Raw genomic sequence first — 17,355 nt, forward strand, 5'->3', positions numbered from 1 at the left:
TGCTTCAATGCATTTAGGGGTGTGGTCCTGGTCAAGACAATCTCCTGAACTCCAAACTTAATGTCAGAATGGGAAAGAAAGGTGATTTAAGCAATTTTGAGCGTGGCATGGTTGTTGGTGCCAGACGGGCCGGTCTGAGTTTTTCACAATCTGCTCAGTTACTGGGATTTTCACGCACAACCATCTCTAGGGTTTACAAAGAATGTTGTGAAAAGGGAAAAACATCCAGTATGCGGCAGTCCTGCGGGCGAAAATGCCTTGTTGATGCTAGAGGTCAGAGGAGAATGGGCCGACTGATTCAAGCTGATAGAAGAACAACTTTGACTGAAATAACCACTCGTTACAACCGAGGTATGCAGCAAAGCATTTGTGAAGCCACAACACGCACAACCTTGAGGTGGATGGGCTACAACAGCAGAAGACCCCACCGGGTACCACTCATCTCCACTACAAATAGGAAAAAGAGGCTACAATTTGCAAGAGCTCACCAAAATTGGACAGTTGAAGACTGGAAAAATGTTGCCTGGTCTGATGAGTCTCGATTTCTGTTGAGACATTCAGATGGTAGAGTCAGAATTTGGCGTAGACAGAATGAGAACATGGAACCATCATGCCTTGTTACCACTGTGCAGGCTGGTGGTGGTGGTGTAAAACTTTAGGCCCCTTAGTGCCAATTGGGCATCGTTTAAATGCCACGGCCTACCTGAGCATTGTTTCTGACCATGTCCATCCTTTTATGGCCACCATGTACCCATCCTCTGATGGCTACTTCCAGCAGGATAATGTACCATGTCACAAAGCTCGAATCATTTCAAATTGGTTTCTTGAACATGACAATGAGTTCACTGTACTAAAATGGCCCCCACAGTCACCAGATCTCAACCCAATAGAGTATCTTTGGGATGTGGTGGAACGGGGGCTTCGTGCCCTGGATGTGCATCCCACAAATCTCCATCAACTGCAAGATGCTATCCTATCAATATGGGCCAACATTTCTAAAGAATGCTTTCAGCACCTTGAGTTCTGAAGGCGAAAGGGGGTCAAACACAGTATTAGTATGGTGTTCCTAATAATCCTTTAGGTGAGTATGTAAAGTATCTGAACTACTGAAATTTGTATTATTTGCAGACGACACAAACATCTTTGGTTCTGGTCAGAATTTACAGCAACTCCTGGACTTAATCACTTTAGAATTCAGGGGGGGTATTTTGAGCTGAAATTTCACAGATACATTCTGGGAACCATAGATTTAGATTACATCTTGTGAAAAGGGGCATAATATGTCACCTTTAAAGTATGTTTTTTATTAAAGGTCAGTAGGTAAAGTTTTTAAATATATTCCTATAATGTAAGAATGTTATACACTGATTATTTTACAGATGAACCCAGTGAGCTGCAGTACAGCGACATCATCTTTTTTACTACTGGCTTAAAAACCCTGCCACCTCTGGGATTGAGACCTCACCCCAGCTTTCAGAATGAGATGCTGTCACTATTGCCAAAAGCAAATACATGTGCCAACAGCATTTATCTTCCAACTGTGCATCAAAATTACAATGACTTTAAAAAGAACATGATATATGCAATTCAAAATTGCCAAGGCTTTGGATTTTCATATTTATTTATTTTTTTTTGTATGGTGGACATCACCCTAGATGGCACACGTTGGTTTGGGGTTTGTTTTATGTTTCATGTCTTTTATTTTGTAATTTTGCCATCATGTTTCCTGTCTTTCATATTTTTCCCCTGCTCTTCGTGTGATCCTGTCATGTGCTTCCCCTGTTCAAGTGTTTTGTTCTCATTGGTTCATTATTAAATTGTTCAAGTGTTCCTTGCCAGAGCCGGTTCTGTGATTAGTCTTGTGTATATATAGCCCTCACGTTCCCGTTGTCTCCTGTCGAGTACTGTCCATGTATCTACTGATGTTAAGTTTTAGTTTAATCAAGTTAAAATATACGGTTATGATGGGTTGTCAAGCACACTGCGTTTGACTTCTACGTTTTACATTACGCTCGCCTTATTGGACTTGCTCTAGGGTTGTCGCGGTGAAGAGATTTCCCTTTATTATTGTGTGTTCAAAATAAGGGTCCACATAACGGACCATAAACCAGACAATAAGATCGTACATATATGTATAATAAAAACAGTTACGAAACTACACAAACTACTACTACTACAAACTACACGAAAGAGAGATGAAATCAAGCAGTTGAAATCATTTTAACTTTGAGCACCACTCAAGAAGGCTCAGCTGTTTAGTTTATGTAAAAAATAGGTTCAGTGTGAGTTAAAAATACGTTCCAGTTGTAAATCTCTTTAAATGACACAAGTACATGTGCATGCCATATATTCAAGAAGACATGCTGTAATTGCAAACTTTTGTTGTTATAAAACTATTACAAGGTACATTTCATGCATACACACTAGATTAGGAAACATGCTTTAAATACAGGATGAAATAATCTCAAAACTAATCATATTTCTTTAACATAAAATGCCTAACTGTTCCGTTTATGGGAGAAAGGTTCATTGAGTTCCTGTAAAAAATACATTCCAGTTATAAATCTCTTTTAAAAATACAAGTACTATTCCATATTTTTAAGAAGACATTCTGTAATTGCAAACTGAAATAAAATCGATTACAAAAAGATAGTGATCAATGCCGTGGTTGCCATCAGTAATCGGTTAATAGTAATTTGCCATCGGTAAGTGGGTCACATGCAGCATGTTACCGGGTAACATTGTCAGGATTTAATGTTAGGTTCCTTTTTGGAACTATAATTTGCTCATTATCTTCCCGAACTGCAGGGCCATCCTGTGTGAGAAGCTCCAGATTTGGCTGCAAGAACATACCCAGGGGTGTCATGGATTGGCCTGAACTTAAAGTATGGTGGTTCCACTGCTGGAAAAATTATCTCGCTGACTGCTGTATCCTCCCAAGGTACACAAAATGCAAAGCCCATAAGTGGACGTCACTTGTGGAGTCCAAGATTTCAGAGTGTTCCATATACTGGAAAAGTTGCTTATAGAAGTCTGACACCACCCAATTTACATTACATCACCCCAAAGGCGTTTAATTCTCTGATTATGGACACTTCGGCCCACTATAAAACTCCCTCTTTCACTACCTCGATTATTTATCATGTACCTGGCAACTTCAATGTTCTCACCACCTCTTGTGTGTTCTCACCACAAATTTTGCTCTCTTTTCTGCTGTTTTCTTTGCTTTTTTTTTGCGGGTCTAAATCTTTTGTTTGCGAGTTGAAAAGTTTTGCTTGCGAATGAAGCTGTCTCAGCAGACAGTCTCTACCAACCAGGATGGAAGGCCCTTTTCTATTGGTAACCCTGGATCGAAGTGACAGGTTTACCACGCCCACTACGTTTTCCCGCTGCTGCCGCGCAGTGTGTCTGAGAGAAGAGCGAGCGAACTTGTAACATTTAAAAAGATTTAGACCCGCAAAAAAGACAGCAAAATTTGTGCGTTTGTGATAAAGTGTTCGAAATGCACAAAGAAAAATAAAGGTTTTTAAAGATTTACATGCACTGCAAACAATTTTGTTATCAACTTCTTTATTTTTGAGCCTTAAGAAGACTTTTGTGCAATCTTTTAATTTATTTAATTAATTAGTTTTACTCTCAAACGCAGTATGTTTGATTGAATAAAAAAGACACAAAGGAAACTCCATATCTCTCTCACGCACTGTCACAGTCATGTTGCGTCCCAATTCGCATACTATCCGTCCTAAATGGTATTCGAAAACTTAATTAGTACGTCCCAAATCGTAGTATGTTGAAATGAGTGTTCCAAATGGCGCTTTTCCACTGCTGGTACGGCTCGGTTCGGCTCGGTACGGTTCGACTCGGCGCGGAACGGTTCGGCTCGCTTCGCTTTTCCACTGCGTGGTACGACTCGACTCGGTACGGCACGGTTCGGTTCGCTTTAGCTCGGTTGCTTTTCCACCGCAGTTAGTACCTCTTCAAAGTGGGTGGGACTGGTCGTTATTTTGTCCCTACACTGTTGTAGGTCCGGTGATAGCCGTGTGCGGCTAAGAGCTGAGCTACTTCTTGGAACACTTTTTCATTCCGTTTTGCCCCATCCAGCTCTCGCTAGATCCGCTCCTCGGCAACCAACGAGAGGAACGTCTGCACCTCGTCCACTGACCACGATTCAGCCATTTCTTTTTAAAGTTTAAAAAACAGATGCTACCGCTTTGGCTGTTGTCTACTGGTTATTTAAATCTAGCGGGTTTAGTGTCCAATGACGCTGGTAGTGACGATTCTGTCTGACCAATCAGTGATCTGCAGTGTTTTTACGTCACATTTTAGTACCGGTACGGTACGCTTGGAACCTCAACAGACCAGGTACCATTTAAAGCGAGCCGAAGCGAGCCGTACCGTACCGGACCATGCAGTGGAAAAGCACCACAAGTGAGCCGTACCGAACCGAACCGTACCGTACTATGCAGTGGAAAAGCGCCAAAAGAGACCCGGATGGTCTACTATATCCGGTCAGAATCCGAAGTGCAGATCGATGCACACTCTGACGGCTGATATTGCCCACAACCCATCGCGCGTTGGACGAGGATTCGGGTTAGAACTACAAACACGAGTGAAAAGTGTTAAAAAACTACAGACATGGAGGACGCGAGATGTAGAGAGGTTTAGATAAAGGGGTTTGAGTGATTAATTATCAGTATCTAATCTGACGAAAATGTACTTATTCAATGTTGTCCACATTATATTGCATCTGCAGCATTGTGAACTTTTGCAAAGATACGTTTATAGCCATTAACTTTTAAATGCATCATTACATTCAAATTGCAAACACACGAGGAGAGTCTCGCCATGAAAGACCCACGACAGATCAACGTGCGACTACATTTCTCTCCGAAACGGTAGGAGATTAGAAATTAGATTGAATGGAGGATTTTAACTGTGACGAGATGATTGACAGGGCAGTTTACGGTGACAGGATGATTGACAGGGCAGTTTACGGTGACAGGATGCACGCAACAGATCTGTCTGTTAAAGTGACGAAGTAGTATGTCCCAAAGCTTGCCTACTCTTTTGCTACACACTCAAAAGTATGTACTTTTTCTTCACAAAAAGAGTACATACTTTTAGGGCGTAGTATAAGTAGGCAAATTGGGACGCAGCCCATATAAACCCATATAAATCGCGCTATATATATATAAAAATAACGTTCCAGAAACGTGGGCACGTCCTCAAAATACGTCGCTAGTTTATCCCAAGGCGAACGTTATAGAAACGTGGTCCACTGATAACTTAATAAAATCGTTGATGAATTAAGTAAATGCCCCATATAATATCCAAATGGCATATATCACTAGGATAATACTTGTAATGCAATTTTCTGTAAAGTTATATGGAGACAGTGGACCACGTCTCTACAACGTTCTCCATGGGATAAACTAGCGACGTTTTTTTAGGACGTGCCCACAACGTTTCTGGAATTGCCAAGATTCTAAAAAAATGGAACGTACTGTTTTAGCTGGGTACACATCAAAATAAAATTCAGCTAGCTAGGCTAATTGATGTATAATCATATTATTCTGTCTAATATTTAAATACAAAACGGCTCTCAAATGGGAACCGATTCTCACCGTGCACTCAACTCGTTCGCGAATACTGGACGATTTCAAAGATAGAAAAGAGCCGCCATATGACTCAGGAACGGATTTACTACATTTCAAAAGTGTAATTTTCACACAATTAAGTCACATTTGTTTATATAGCGCTTTTTACAATAGGCTACAGATGTTTCAAAGCAGCTTCACAGCGATAACAGGAAAATGATGCAACCAATTTTTATTTCTGCTGTAAAGCATATCTAGAAGAAAATAGTGTCATAGTCCAGCCTACAAGTAAGTTTGATGATGGTTAATTTTTTGTGTAAAAAAGTTATTAATTTAGTTTGTATATATGTAGCCGCTCTGAAGAAAACATGTCCAGCTCAGCTCAGTTCTCATATAATCTTTTCAATGAAGGCAGATCAGTAATATGTTGAATATCAAGTGTCCCCATCTAAGCAAGCCAAAAAAACAACTAAACATCTGCAACTTATCGCCTGAATAAGACTGTTGTTTACATCACCTTACAACATGCCCTCTATCTACAAATAGGCATACACATTAATGTGGTAAAAGTAATGGCAAGTACCATTTTTTCCACTAACTGGTTTTCATAGGAATTGCTTCAACGATTCACTAGTTTATGTAATCATGCATAAAGACAATTATATCATTAAAACAACCATTAATACCCAAATGTTTAGTCTAAAGCAAGTAAATAGTCTGACCAAAACTCTGAGAAACGTCCATTTCAAGTTCATCTTAAAGGACAACTCCGGCGCAAAATGAACCTATGGTGTAATAACACATTGGTACAGAGTCGGATTTGTTTTCATGATAATCGAATGTAAGAGTGCTTGCTACTTTCCGGGTGAACGCTGGCGCTATTAGCTGCCGCTGCTCTGGGAGGGAATTTTAAAAAACTTTTATCGCTTAAAAATCCTCCTGCACTTATGAATGCATGGATGCATTTATGAACTGTTTTAAATCATTTTAAGGAGTCTGACCTGTGTATCCACGCTGTTTTGGCGAGTTTGTACGCTGGTTGATCTACCTGGGTATTGACTGTTGATGCTCTCTGCGGTTGCCGGTTTGACTGCCGGTTAACGTACTGACTGTTCTTCGTGGCACGCAGTTCAACTATGAAGATCACCGAGCTACTGGTGCGGATGAATTACATCTGGATTGTCCTTTCTGCATTATACCACTCGGTGGCATGGACGATGCTCCAGTATTCGGCGACGGAACTTATTCAGCTCCGTCTGCATCCTTTTAATTTTCTGTCAGCTCCACTTCTTCCCTTGGATATTGTGTACATACCACGTCGGAAATATATACATCGCGGGTCTCGTCGGAGTTATAACATCGATGGCTCGTGTCAAATACGGTCATTTTGGTCATCTAAACCACGCTCACCGAGGAGGCTCACACGGACTGCCGATCACAGTGTACTAACCAACCCGGCCAGATTGGTTGGCAACGATTCTGGTAAAAAATATTTTTCCTTTGGTTTACTTAATATACGATCACTTTCCACTAAAGGACCCCTGGTGTACGATTTACTGTCTGATCGTGAATTTGACTTTTTCTGTCTAACTGAGACGTGGCAGAAACCAGATGACTTTTTCCATCTAAACCAGTCTGTTCCCCCGGGATATAGTTACGTTTGTAAATCTCGTGGTACGGGAAGGGGAGGGGGGCTAGCAATACTTTATAAAGAGAAATTGAAAGTATCTCAGTTAACTATGTCCACATATTCTTCTTTTCAATCAATTGCCTTAAAAGTTAATGGTGCGATTCCTACCATCCTCATAACTATCTACCGCCCTCCCAAGAGCAATAATGCCTTTTTTAACTGAACTGTCTGAACTCTTGACTCATCTATGTTCCATATCTTCAAATGTTATCCTTTTGGGTGATTTTAGCATTCATGTAGATAATGTCAGCAATGCATTTACAAGTGAATTTTTATCATGTTTGGATTGCTTTGGTATACAACAATTTAACACATTGCCCACTCATACTAAGGGGCATATTCTTGATCTTGTTTGCAGCTCGGGTATAACACCTTTTACTTGTACTGTTTCTGATCTATCCATATCAGATCACTTTCTGGTGTCTTTTTGTGCCAAACTTGTCATTTTTAAGGTAAACCTGTGTCGCCCGATTACATTTCGGAATATTAAAAACATTGATCTGCATACCTTTGCTGATGAACTTGTCATCTTCTCCAGTAAATCTGATTTCTCTACTGTTGATGAATTGGTAAAATATTACGATGATGGACTGAATATGATTTTAGATGAATTTGCACCTATGAAAACTCGAACTGTTTCATTTATACATTTGGCTTCTTGGTTTACACCTGAACTGCGTGAACTTAAAACTATAGGCCGTAGGTTAGAGCGGCTGTACCTCAGGTCTGGCCTTACTGTTCATAAAGACATGTATGCTGAACATATTCAGAACTATAAGAATGGACTGACTAAAGCTAAATCCGATTACTACTCCAACGTAATTGGACTTAGCAATGGGAACTCCAGGTCTCTTTTCTTGGCGGTAAACAATATTCTGAAACCACCTGATTCTTTGCCATCTGATATGTATTCCACTGACTTATGTAATCGCCTTTTGACTTTTTTACATCTAAGGTTGAAAATGTACATCAGCAATTACTTACTGGTACTCTCCACAATGACTCCTGTCAGCCTATCACTCACGTACCTCTCCACTCTGCTTTCTCTACCTTTACACTACCAACTACTTCAGAGATTGTGGGTCTGATAGGTAAATCTAAATCTTCGACTTGTCAGTTAGACCCTCTACCAACTCCTTTAGTGAAAGCTTGTTTACCAGCCCCTTTGCCATTGATTACGAAAATTGTTCACAGTTCACTTGGGTCTGGTTTTGTATCTCCAACTCTTAAATTTGCTATTATTACACCCATACTTAAGAAACCAGGGTGTGATCCCTTTAATTTCAACAATTTTCGTCCCATTTCAAATTTACCATTTATCTCTAAGGTAGTGGAAAAGTGTATTGCAATTCAAATTCATGAACATCTCTCCAATAATTACTTGAATGAACAATTCCAATCTGGATTTCGTCCACACCACAGCATTGAGACTGCTCTTGTCAGAATAACTAATGATCTACTGTTGGCAGCTGACTCTGGGCTTTTAACCATTCTTGTCCTTCTAGACTTGAGCGCTGCCTTTGATACTGTCTCACACCAGATACTTCTTGACAGGTTAGCTTCCATTGGTATTACTGGCACTGCTCTGTCTTGGTTTAGGTCATATCTCTATGGACGCAGTCAGCGTATTTAATTAATAGGTTTTAGTTCTAGAATATTGACAGTCACCACTGGTGTTCCCCAGGGTTCTGTTTTGGGCCCGCTTCTTTTCATTATCTATATGCTCCCTCTTGGTGATATTTTAAGGAAATATGGTATTCATTTTCACTGTTATGCGGATGACACCCAACTTTACCTGTCTGCTAAACCCTGGTTCTTTTCCTCCGCCATCTTTGTCAAGCTGTTTAGCTGAAATTAAAGTTTGGCTTTCAGCAAACTTCTTGAAGTTAAATGGCAATAAAACTGAGGCTCTGCTTGTTGGCACTAAATCTGTTGTATCTAAATCGAGTTGTTTCTCTCTATACATTGACAATACTGCAATCTGTCCTTCCTCTCAGGTTAAAAGTTTGGGTGTCATAATGGATGGCACATTATCCTTTCAAGCACAAATTAATAATATCACGCGAATTGCATACTTCCATTTACGCAATATTAACCGTCTCCGTCCCTTTCTCTCAAATAGTAATACTGCAGTTCTTATCCACGCACTAGTCACTTCACGTATAGACTACTGCAATGCTCTTTTCACAGGTATTCCGTCCAAATTGCTGCATAAGCTTCAGTTGGTCCAGAACTCTGCAGCTCGTGTTCTTTCTAGAATACCCTATACTGACCACATTTCTCCAGTTCTTCAGCAGTTGCACTGGCTACCATTAAAATATAGAGTTGAATTTAAAATCTTGCTACTCACTTATAAGGCACTTCATAATTTTGCACCACAATACCTTACTCAACTTCTCCATGTTTACACCCCTTCACGTGCACTCAGATCTTCTTCTTCAATTTCTCTTGTGGTACCTCGGATTCGACTTACCACCATGGGTGCCAGATCTTTTAGTTATGCTGCCCCCCGCCTATGGAACTCTCTTCCTCTTGATGTTCGCAATAGCGAGTGCTTGCTGACTTTTAAAACGCGCCTTAAGACATATCTTTTTATTCAGGCTTTTTTATAACGTTTTATTGAGATTTAACTGCACTTTATATGTATACGCTGTTTGATTGTTGTGTTTTGATTTGTGTAGTGACCTGTATATTTCTTGTGAGGTGATCTTGGATGTTCTGAAAGGCGCCATGAAATAAAATGCATTATTATTATTATTATTAAAGAGTTTTATCTCTAAAAACTGTTTAGCTTATAATGCATTGAATAAGTAAAAAGAAATCGCTAGTTAATACCACTAACAAGGCTCAAAATAGCCCCACACTAACATGGTAGCACAATGAGGGTCCCTACATGCAAACTGAAGCATTGAGAACTTTGTAAGTGTACAGACAGTTTAATAAAAAGATACTTTATAAAGACAATACACTTCACGTATACAGGCAGGAGCCATCTTGGAAAAGAGTCTCGACCAGTCAAACCACGTCTTGGAATCTCATATGAAAGTATGGGACCCTTTCTTCCCTTGTAGTTAGTCACCCATATATTTTAATAAACAGATATAATTCATGCATTTCCATGTAATTAGATTTCACAAACGTAATTCCGATGGACCAGCTCACTTAGCACAGCGTTCATGGTTCGACTGGTCGAGACTGTTTTCCAAGATGGCTCCTGCCTGTATACGCGAAGTGTTAGTAAATCATAATAAAGCACAAATCAACTGATAGTTCTTTCAAATGATTAAAAGACTCTTATCATAGCATCATTCCCTTGTTCTGTTTCCGGGTTCATTCACTTTCCATTTTACCCATGTATGCATCGTCTGCGTGTTTTAGATTAGTTGTGTACATGATTTAGTTAAATAAAACTTTGTGTACATTCATTCTGGTCCCTTGCTTGTAAATCAACATCAATTTAATGATTGTGATCACAGCTACATGCTAAGAAAGAGTTATTTTTCTGTGGCCATGAGAAATATCTTCCCTGAGAGTTAATAGATGATCAATACTGAGTGTTCGCTGGACGAACAGATTCATTGATTGTAATATTAATTCAGCTACATGTAATTAATTATGTGTTATGATTCATTATTCATATGTCTTTGGTTCACTGCAGTTTAATGAGAAAATACTCAGCAGTGATGTTGACTGAATTTGCGCAAGGTTTGTATTAAAGCACCACATAGACAACATTAAAAATATGATTTTCACCTCAGGAGGTCTTTAATGCAGAACATTGTTATTTTTTACTAGTAATAGGGTAAAGAAATGAAAATAAGACTGAATAATTTCATGTAAAATTAAAGTTGAATGTATGAATGAGAAGCCGAAGATTGTAATAGAAAATCACTAAATAATCCAATCCCACCTATATAAATTGTCCCTAAAATATACAAAGCATTATTTTTTACAGAAAGTTTAATACAGTGTGTTATTATAAGTGCTGTTGCATAATCGTATCTAACATAAAAGTTTGCGCTTTATATTTATATGTATACAGTGTGTGTATGCAATTTTGTATATATATATATATATATACACACACACACACAAATATATTATATATAAACAAACTTTTAAGTTTAACCAAATAATTCAGTGCAATGTTCAATATTCACTATTTATTCAGTTCCCTTTCTCTCTCTCTCTCTCTCTCTCTCTCTCTCTCTCTCTATATATATATATATATACACACACACACACACACACACATTTCATTCTTCATAGAATTTTACAGCAATACAGAAGCTTATCCTAATATTGTGAATGCACAAGTGATTTTTGAAATTGCTCCTTTTACTAAACCTCATGCACAGATCATTCCAGTTTCTTGTCAGAATGAGTGTGCATATGACGTTTCAGGTCTCTTTTATACATAAAACTACTTCCACACTGAGGGCACGTGAAAGGCCTCTCTCCTGTGTGAACTCTTATGTGAATCTTAAGGTTTCCTTTAAATGTGAAACTCTTGTCACACTGAGGGCAGATGTAAAGCTTCTCTCCCGTGTGAATTCTTATGTGAACGTCAAGGTTTGCTTTGTTTTTACAAGTCTTTCCACAGTGATGACACATGAAAGGCTTCTCTCCAATGTGAGTTATTACATGATTCTTAAGGTGATCACTGTCTATGAAACTCCTTTCACACTGATGACATGTAAAACTGTTTCCTCTTGAGTGAATCCTCATGTGCTTATTATAAGTGGCTTTAAATCTCATACTCTTTCCACACTGGTCACATGTGAATGGGTTCTCTCCGGTGTGAACTCTCATGTGAGTCTTAAGACCTCCTTTTCGGGAGAAGCTCTTCCCACAATGATTGCAGATGAAAGCGTCTCCTCCAGTGTGAATTTTCATGTGGACGTTAAAGTTTCCTCTTTGAGTGAAACTTATTCCACACTGTTGGCAGGTGAAAGGCTTCTCTCCTTTATGAAGTCTCATGTGGACATTAAGGTTTCCTCTATGAGTGAAACTTTTCTCACACTGTTGGCAGTTAAAATGACGTCTGGTTTTTGCCTTTTGACCTCTTTTTCGTGAGGAGGTCTTTTTTGTCTTTGAGCAACCAAAACATTTTTTTCCGTTCATAATATCCTGGTCTTTCTCATTTTGAATTTTCACTTCAATTTCCTTTGGTTCTTGACTCTCCTCTTTCAGCTGCATCAGGTCTAAAACAAAACAAATATCAGTTAACCCTTTTTAATGACAAAGCAACAGACATCAAAACCAACATAAAAGCATCCAAAACAAATAGCATCAAAACCAGCAATAAGTATACTAGATCCTACACACACTAAGCTACTAAAAGAGGTGTTACGTTTTATTCCAAATAATTACATTTGCAGATTAATAAAATCGTAAACTAATCACACCTTTGGCAGAGAAATAACCCCCAAAAGATCATTTAAAGTCATTATTGTGCAAGATGATAAAAGTATTGAGTAGACATTACAAAAAAGTTATTTTAAAAATACATATTTTATACTATTTAAGCAACTTAAATTGCCCTGTAAAGGGACAAATAAAGATTTTTACTACTACTACTACTATTAACTAATTAATTTACACACTTTTCAGGCTGTATCCTCTAACTTGCACATTGTCTTGCCCCAATGCAGCAATAGACTTGTTTCAAAATAACCTTCCAAAATATAGGCAGCTGCTGATATATGAATAGAAAAAACACAGGTCAAGTCAAATTACTCGTTTACACGACGTACTAAAAACAGAAGATTTTTCTTTGTACAAACGGAAACTTTGTAGAAAAGATCCCCGTTCAGAGGGATCCGCGAATATGACTAAAAATGCTGTAATATTTGTTTATTTTTATTTTGTTTATTTTTTAGGATCCCATTAGCTGAAAGTCTGTGCAATCAGCTAGTCTTCCTGGGTCCTAATATGCATGCCAGGCCAGTAGTTGGCGATGTCACTTTGTAAGGAACACTAAGCGCATGCGCACATACAATCACGCCAGAGGTTGTTAAGTCCCGAAGAGACCTTCAAGTAGGTTTGGTCATTACTTTCCAACGTTGTTTTAGCCATCCCAAGTCATGGAGATAATTGACATTGGGACAATTGAGACATTGATCTGAACTTTTGTTTTGCCCCCATTTTTCATGAGCTGACCTCAAAGATCTAAGACTTTTTCTATGTACACAGATTTATGAACAATATTTGCGTTAGTGAGCACTTCTCTTTTGCCGAGATAATCCATCCACCTCACAGGTGTGGCATATCAAGATGCTGATTAGACAGCATGATTATTGCACAGATGTGCCTAATGCCGAGTTCAGACTGCACGATTTTAGCTCGCCGACAGGTTTTGAGAAATCGCCGACAAATGCCCGAAATCACAGCCAAATCGGTGCTCGTTCACGCGAGTGACAATCACGCAGTGTGAATGAGCAAAGACACGATCTGAGAGATTAGCCGACGAGTCGCCGACGCCCGTGAGATATTTGGCATGCTAAATATCTGGACCTGTCGGCGATTCACAATCCTGCTGTGTGAATGTGTTCTGACTGAAAACTACATCGGCGATGACCGACAGCCAATGAGAGAGCAAGATACAGGGAGGAGGAGGAGGAGGAGTTATAGACCAGAATATCAGTATTTTAATAGATAGGCCTATATTTACAATTATATCAAACAAAAACAAAGCACAAAAATTTGCATGACTAGCAGCAACAGCAGGACATTTGCAAAATTATTAATTTACCCCCAACTCTCTTTGCAAAACTCAGTCCTTGCTCCCCTCGTCTTCCCAACCATTTCCTGCATAAACTGTTTATTATTATTTGTTCATTTTTGCTACAAATCAGTGCATAGACAATTTGTAGGCTATCATTTTTAATAACAAATTCAGTGTCGCGCGAGAACTCCGGTCTCACGCACGCGTGATCTTCCGTTATTTCCTATCACTTCTCGCGTTTGTTTGGTTGTGAAACGTAGTTTGCGGACCAGGCAGACGTTGTCGGCGATTCTTTCTTTTGTAAAGTCATGCAGTGTGAAACCTCCTGTCGCCGATCCATCGTGCAGTGTGAACACAGCAGCAACTGAATGTTACCCCAGATAGTCATGCAGTGTGAAAACAACAGTGACCCGATTATTTTGAAAATCGTGCAGTCTGAACTCGGCATTAGGCTGGCCACTCTAAAATGTGGTTTTGTCAAACAGCACAATGCCACAGATGTCGCAAGTTTTGAGGTAGCGTGCAATTGGCATGCTGACTGCAGGAATGTCCAGCAGAGCTGTTGACTGTGAAATGAATGTTTATTTCTCTACAATAAGCCGTCTCCAAAGGTGTTTCAGAGAATTTGGCAGTACATCCAACCGGCCTCACAACCGCAGACCACGTGTAACCACACCAGCCCAGGACCTCCACATCCAGCATCTTCACCTCCAAGATAGTCTCAGATCGGACAGCTGCTGCAACAATCAGTTTGCATAACCAAAATATTTCTGCACAAACTGTCAGAAACAGTCTCAGGGAAGCTCATCTGCATGCTCGTCGTCCTCATCGGGGTCTCGACCTGACTGTAGTTCGTCGTTGTAACCGACTTGAGTGGGCAAATGCTCAGATTCGATGGCGTCTGGCACTTTGAGGGGTGTTCTCTTCACTGTACAGGGCAGATGGCAGACAATGTGATCAAGCTAATGTGTTAGGCTAGCATCGCTAGTTTTAAGATGGCTGCCATGGGGTTGGACAGTTACAACGCATTGTTGCAACTGTCCCCACACGGTGTTGCAACTGTCCCTAATGACAATAAGATAAAATTCATATAAAGGGCAATTCAGTGGCTTGATTAAGAACATATTTCAATAGCCAGGTGTCTCCTCTTTGTATTTCAGCAAATTGCTTTTTTAAAAGTCAAACTAGGCAGCAGTGTATCCTACATTTTCTGTTCAGTTCTTCCAGTATGCCACAAGACAGGAAAAAGACAACAGAATAGGTAGGGGTGTCCCTCTACCTATTCTGTCCTTAGCAGCTGCTGTAGTGAGCTATGACGGCAGGACAGTGAGGTCTTTGGCAAAACAGTATTCAATTTGCCACACAACCCTATACCGCTTTATTAAAAAGAGAGAGAGGCTAAGTCCAGGAGAGGAGATGAGGACATGTTACTGGACCCCGAGGAGGGTCTTCTCAGTCCAACAGGAAGATAGCCTGGCAGAATACCTAAAAAGACCAGCTGATCTTTTCTATGGTCTCAGCACTAAAGACGTAGGCCTAAGCATGAGGAAGGTATTAAAGCAGAGTGTATGCTTAAAGGGAGGGCTGGTAGGGAGAATTATATAAGAATATTGAGACTGTAAAATAATAATAAGAGAAATTACCATTCCTCCTCTATTTTCATTTACCATACATTTCGCAGGTTCGTCGCTTGGCCTTCCAACTGGCCGTCTACTACGAGTGCTCCCTGACTGGCCGGGATTGGTTAATGGGGTTCATGAAAAGACAGCCCAGGCTGTGTTCCAGTCCAAAATTGTCATGCCCTTCACTCGCTAACTTCCCTCTGTCTTGTTCACTCGGATGTACGTCATTGCTTACGTTGCACGAGTGCCCACTACTGGCGGAAACTGCAATTGGCTGAATTGGAACGTCCTAAGCCCTTGATCACTTGGAATCAGCCATGGAGTTGATTTATTATTTTAAAAAAAAATTCCTTTAAGAATTTGTTTAATGCAGCATCCAAATGTATATAGTTGTGTTTGGGTTGTTTTAAATTAAAAATATATACAATTAATATATCAGAGTTGTTTGTGGTGGTGGTGATTAGTCGAGATCTGCGGTGACGTCACAATTGTGTTGCATTGTGGTATATGGAGCTGCCTGAAGTGTACATATGAAGTAGACTCGCTCCCTCGGTCAAAATCGAGGTAACAAGTGTCTGTCCATATAAACTTCCCTCGTCCACTTCACGAAGTGGAACGCACTTCAAAATGGCGGCAGGGATTCCCCCGAGGGGAAGTGCTTAGGGAAGTTCGCAAGTGCGTGTCTAAAAGTGGACTGGAACGCAGCCCCAGTCTGTCTATACGATGCCCTCAAGCTACCAGTCTCACAAGGAACACAAGCTTCAACGTCACAAAGTATCCTTGTTTTACGACAATCTTGCCAATGTGCTTGACAAAAACAAATTTGAAGGGAAGGACATCTGGAATGTGGATGAGACCAAGGTCACAACTGACCAACCAGAAAATGTTGTTGCCAGGCACGGCGTCAGACAGGTGGGGGCAGTAACATCCAGAGAGAGAGGAACACTGGTAACAGTTGCATGTGCAGGCAATGCATTAGGGAACATGATTCCACCCATATTAACTTCAAGGACCATTTCATCCGCGATGGCCCGCCTGGATGCATTGGAGACATCAGGGTGTATGATGGATGACCATTTCCTTCAGTTCCTTAAACATTTCCACCACCACACGAGGGCCTCATTGGATGCCAAAGTCCTCTTGATAATCATAACTCTCATCTTTCTGTAAGAGGAATAGATTTTTGCAGAGAAAATGGCATTGTGTGAGCAATGGGGTGGAAACGATAGCATGACAAATTACAGCCACTGGATCAGACCGTTTATGGCCCCCTAAAACTTCTCTGGATGAGAAGTCACCCAGGCCTGACGATGTCCATCTACGACATTCCTGGAATTGTTAGGTTGGCCCTCCCATTGGCTAGAACACCTGGCAATGTGCAGAATGGCTTTAGCAGCACTGGAATGTGGCCTTATAACCATGATAAATTCAAAGACAGTGACTTTGCAGCACCTTTGGTGACAGACCGGCGGCCGCCACCACCACCACCACCAGTTCTTCCAGAGAAAGCTGGGATATCTGCTCCTTTGGAAGTTTCTCCAGTGCAAGCTGGGCCTTCCGCTTCTTCTGCAGTTCCTCCAGTGCATGCTGGGACTTCTGCTTCTACTACAGTTCCTCCAGTGCAAGCTGAGTTCTCACCTGAGACTGTTAGACCTCACCCCAGAGCAGGACCACGGAACATAACGAAAGCAAACGGTAGGAAAAAATGCAAATGGACCA

At 40.3% G+C, this 17,355-nt stretch overlaps 2 protein-coding genes across 3 annotated transcripts in view; both read right to left on the reverse strand.

Moving 5' to 3' along the window:
• The window catches only part of LOC130071690 (gastrula zinc finger protein XlCGF8.2DB-like), a 152,008-nt gene that overhangs the window by 130,367 nt on the left and 4,286 nt on the right, over positions 1-17,355 (reverse strand). The window contains exon 3 of one of the 2 annotated variants that reach the window (XR_008804021.1): positions 12,422-12,491. The exons of the other annotated variant lie outside the window; for it this stretch is intronic. The gene's annotated coding sequence lies outside the window, so the exon portion shown is untranslated. Of the gene's footprint in view, positions 1-12,421; positions 12,492-17,355 lie in introns of those variants that run through there. 2 annotated transcript variants of the gene reach the window in all.
• On the reverse strand, positions 11,647-12,267 carry LOC130071661 (gastrula zinc finger protein XlCGF57.1-like). Its single transcript, XM_056236522.1, has one exon. It carries the CDS (start codon positions 12,265-12,267, stop codon positions 11,647-11,649), a length of 621 nt encoding a protein of 206 aa, XP_056092497.1.

Source organism: Rhinichthys klamathensis, unplaced genomic scaffold, assembly GCF_029890125.1.
Source record: "Rhinichthys klamathensis goyatoka isolate OS25496 unplaced genomic scaffold, OSU_Roscu_1.1 h1tg000452l_1, whole genome shotgun sequence".
Classification (NCBI taxonomy): domain Eukaryota; kingdom Metazoa; phylum Chordata; class Actinopteri; order Cypriniformes; family Leuciscidae; genus Rhinichthys; species Rhinichthys klamathensis.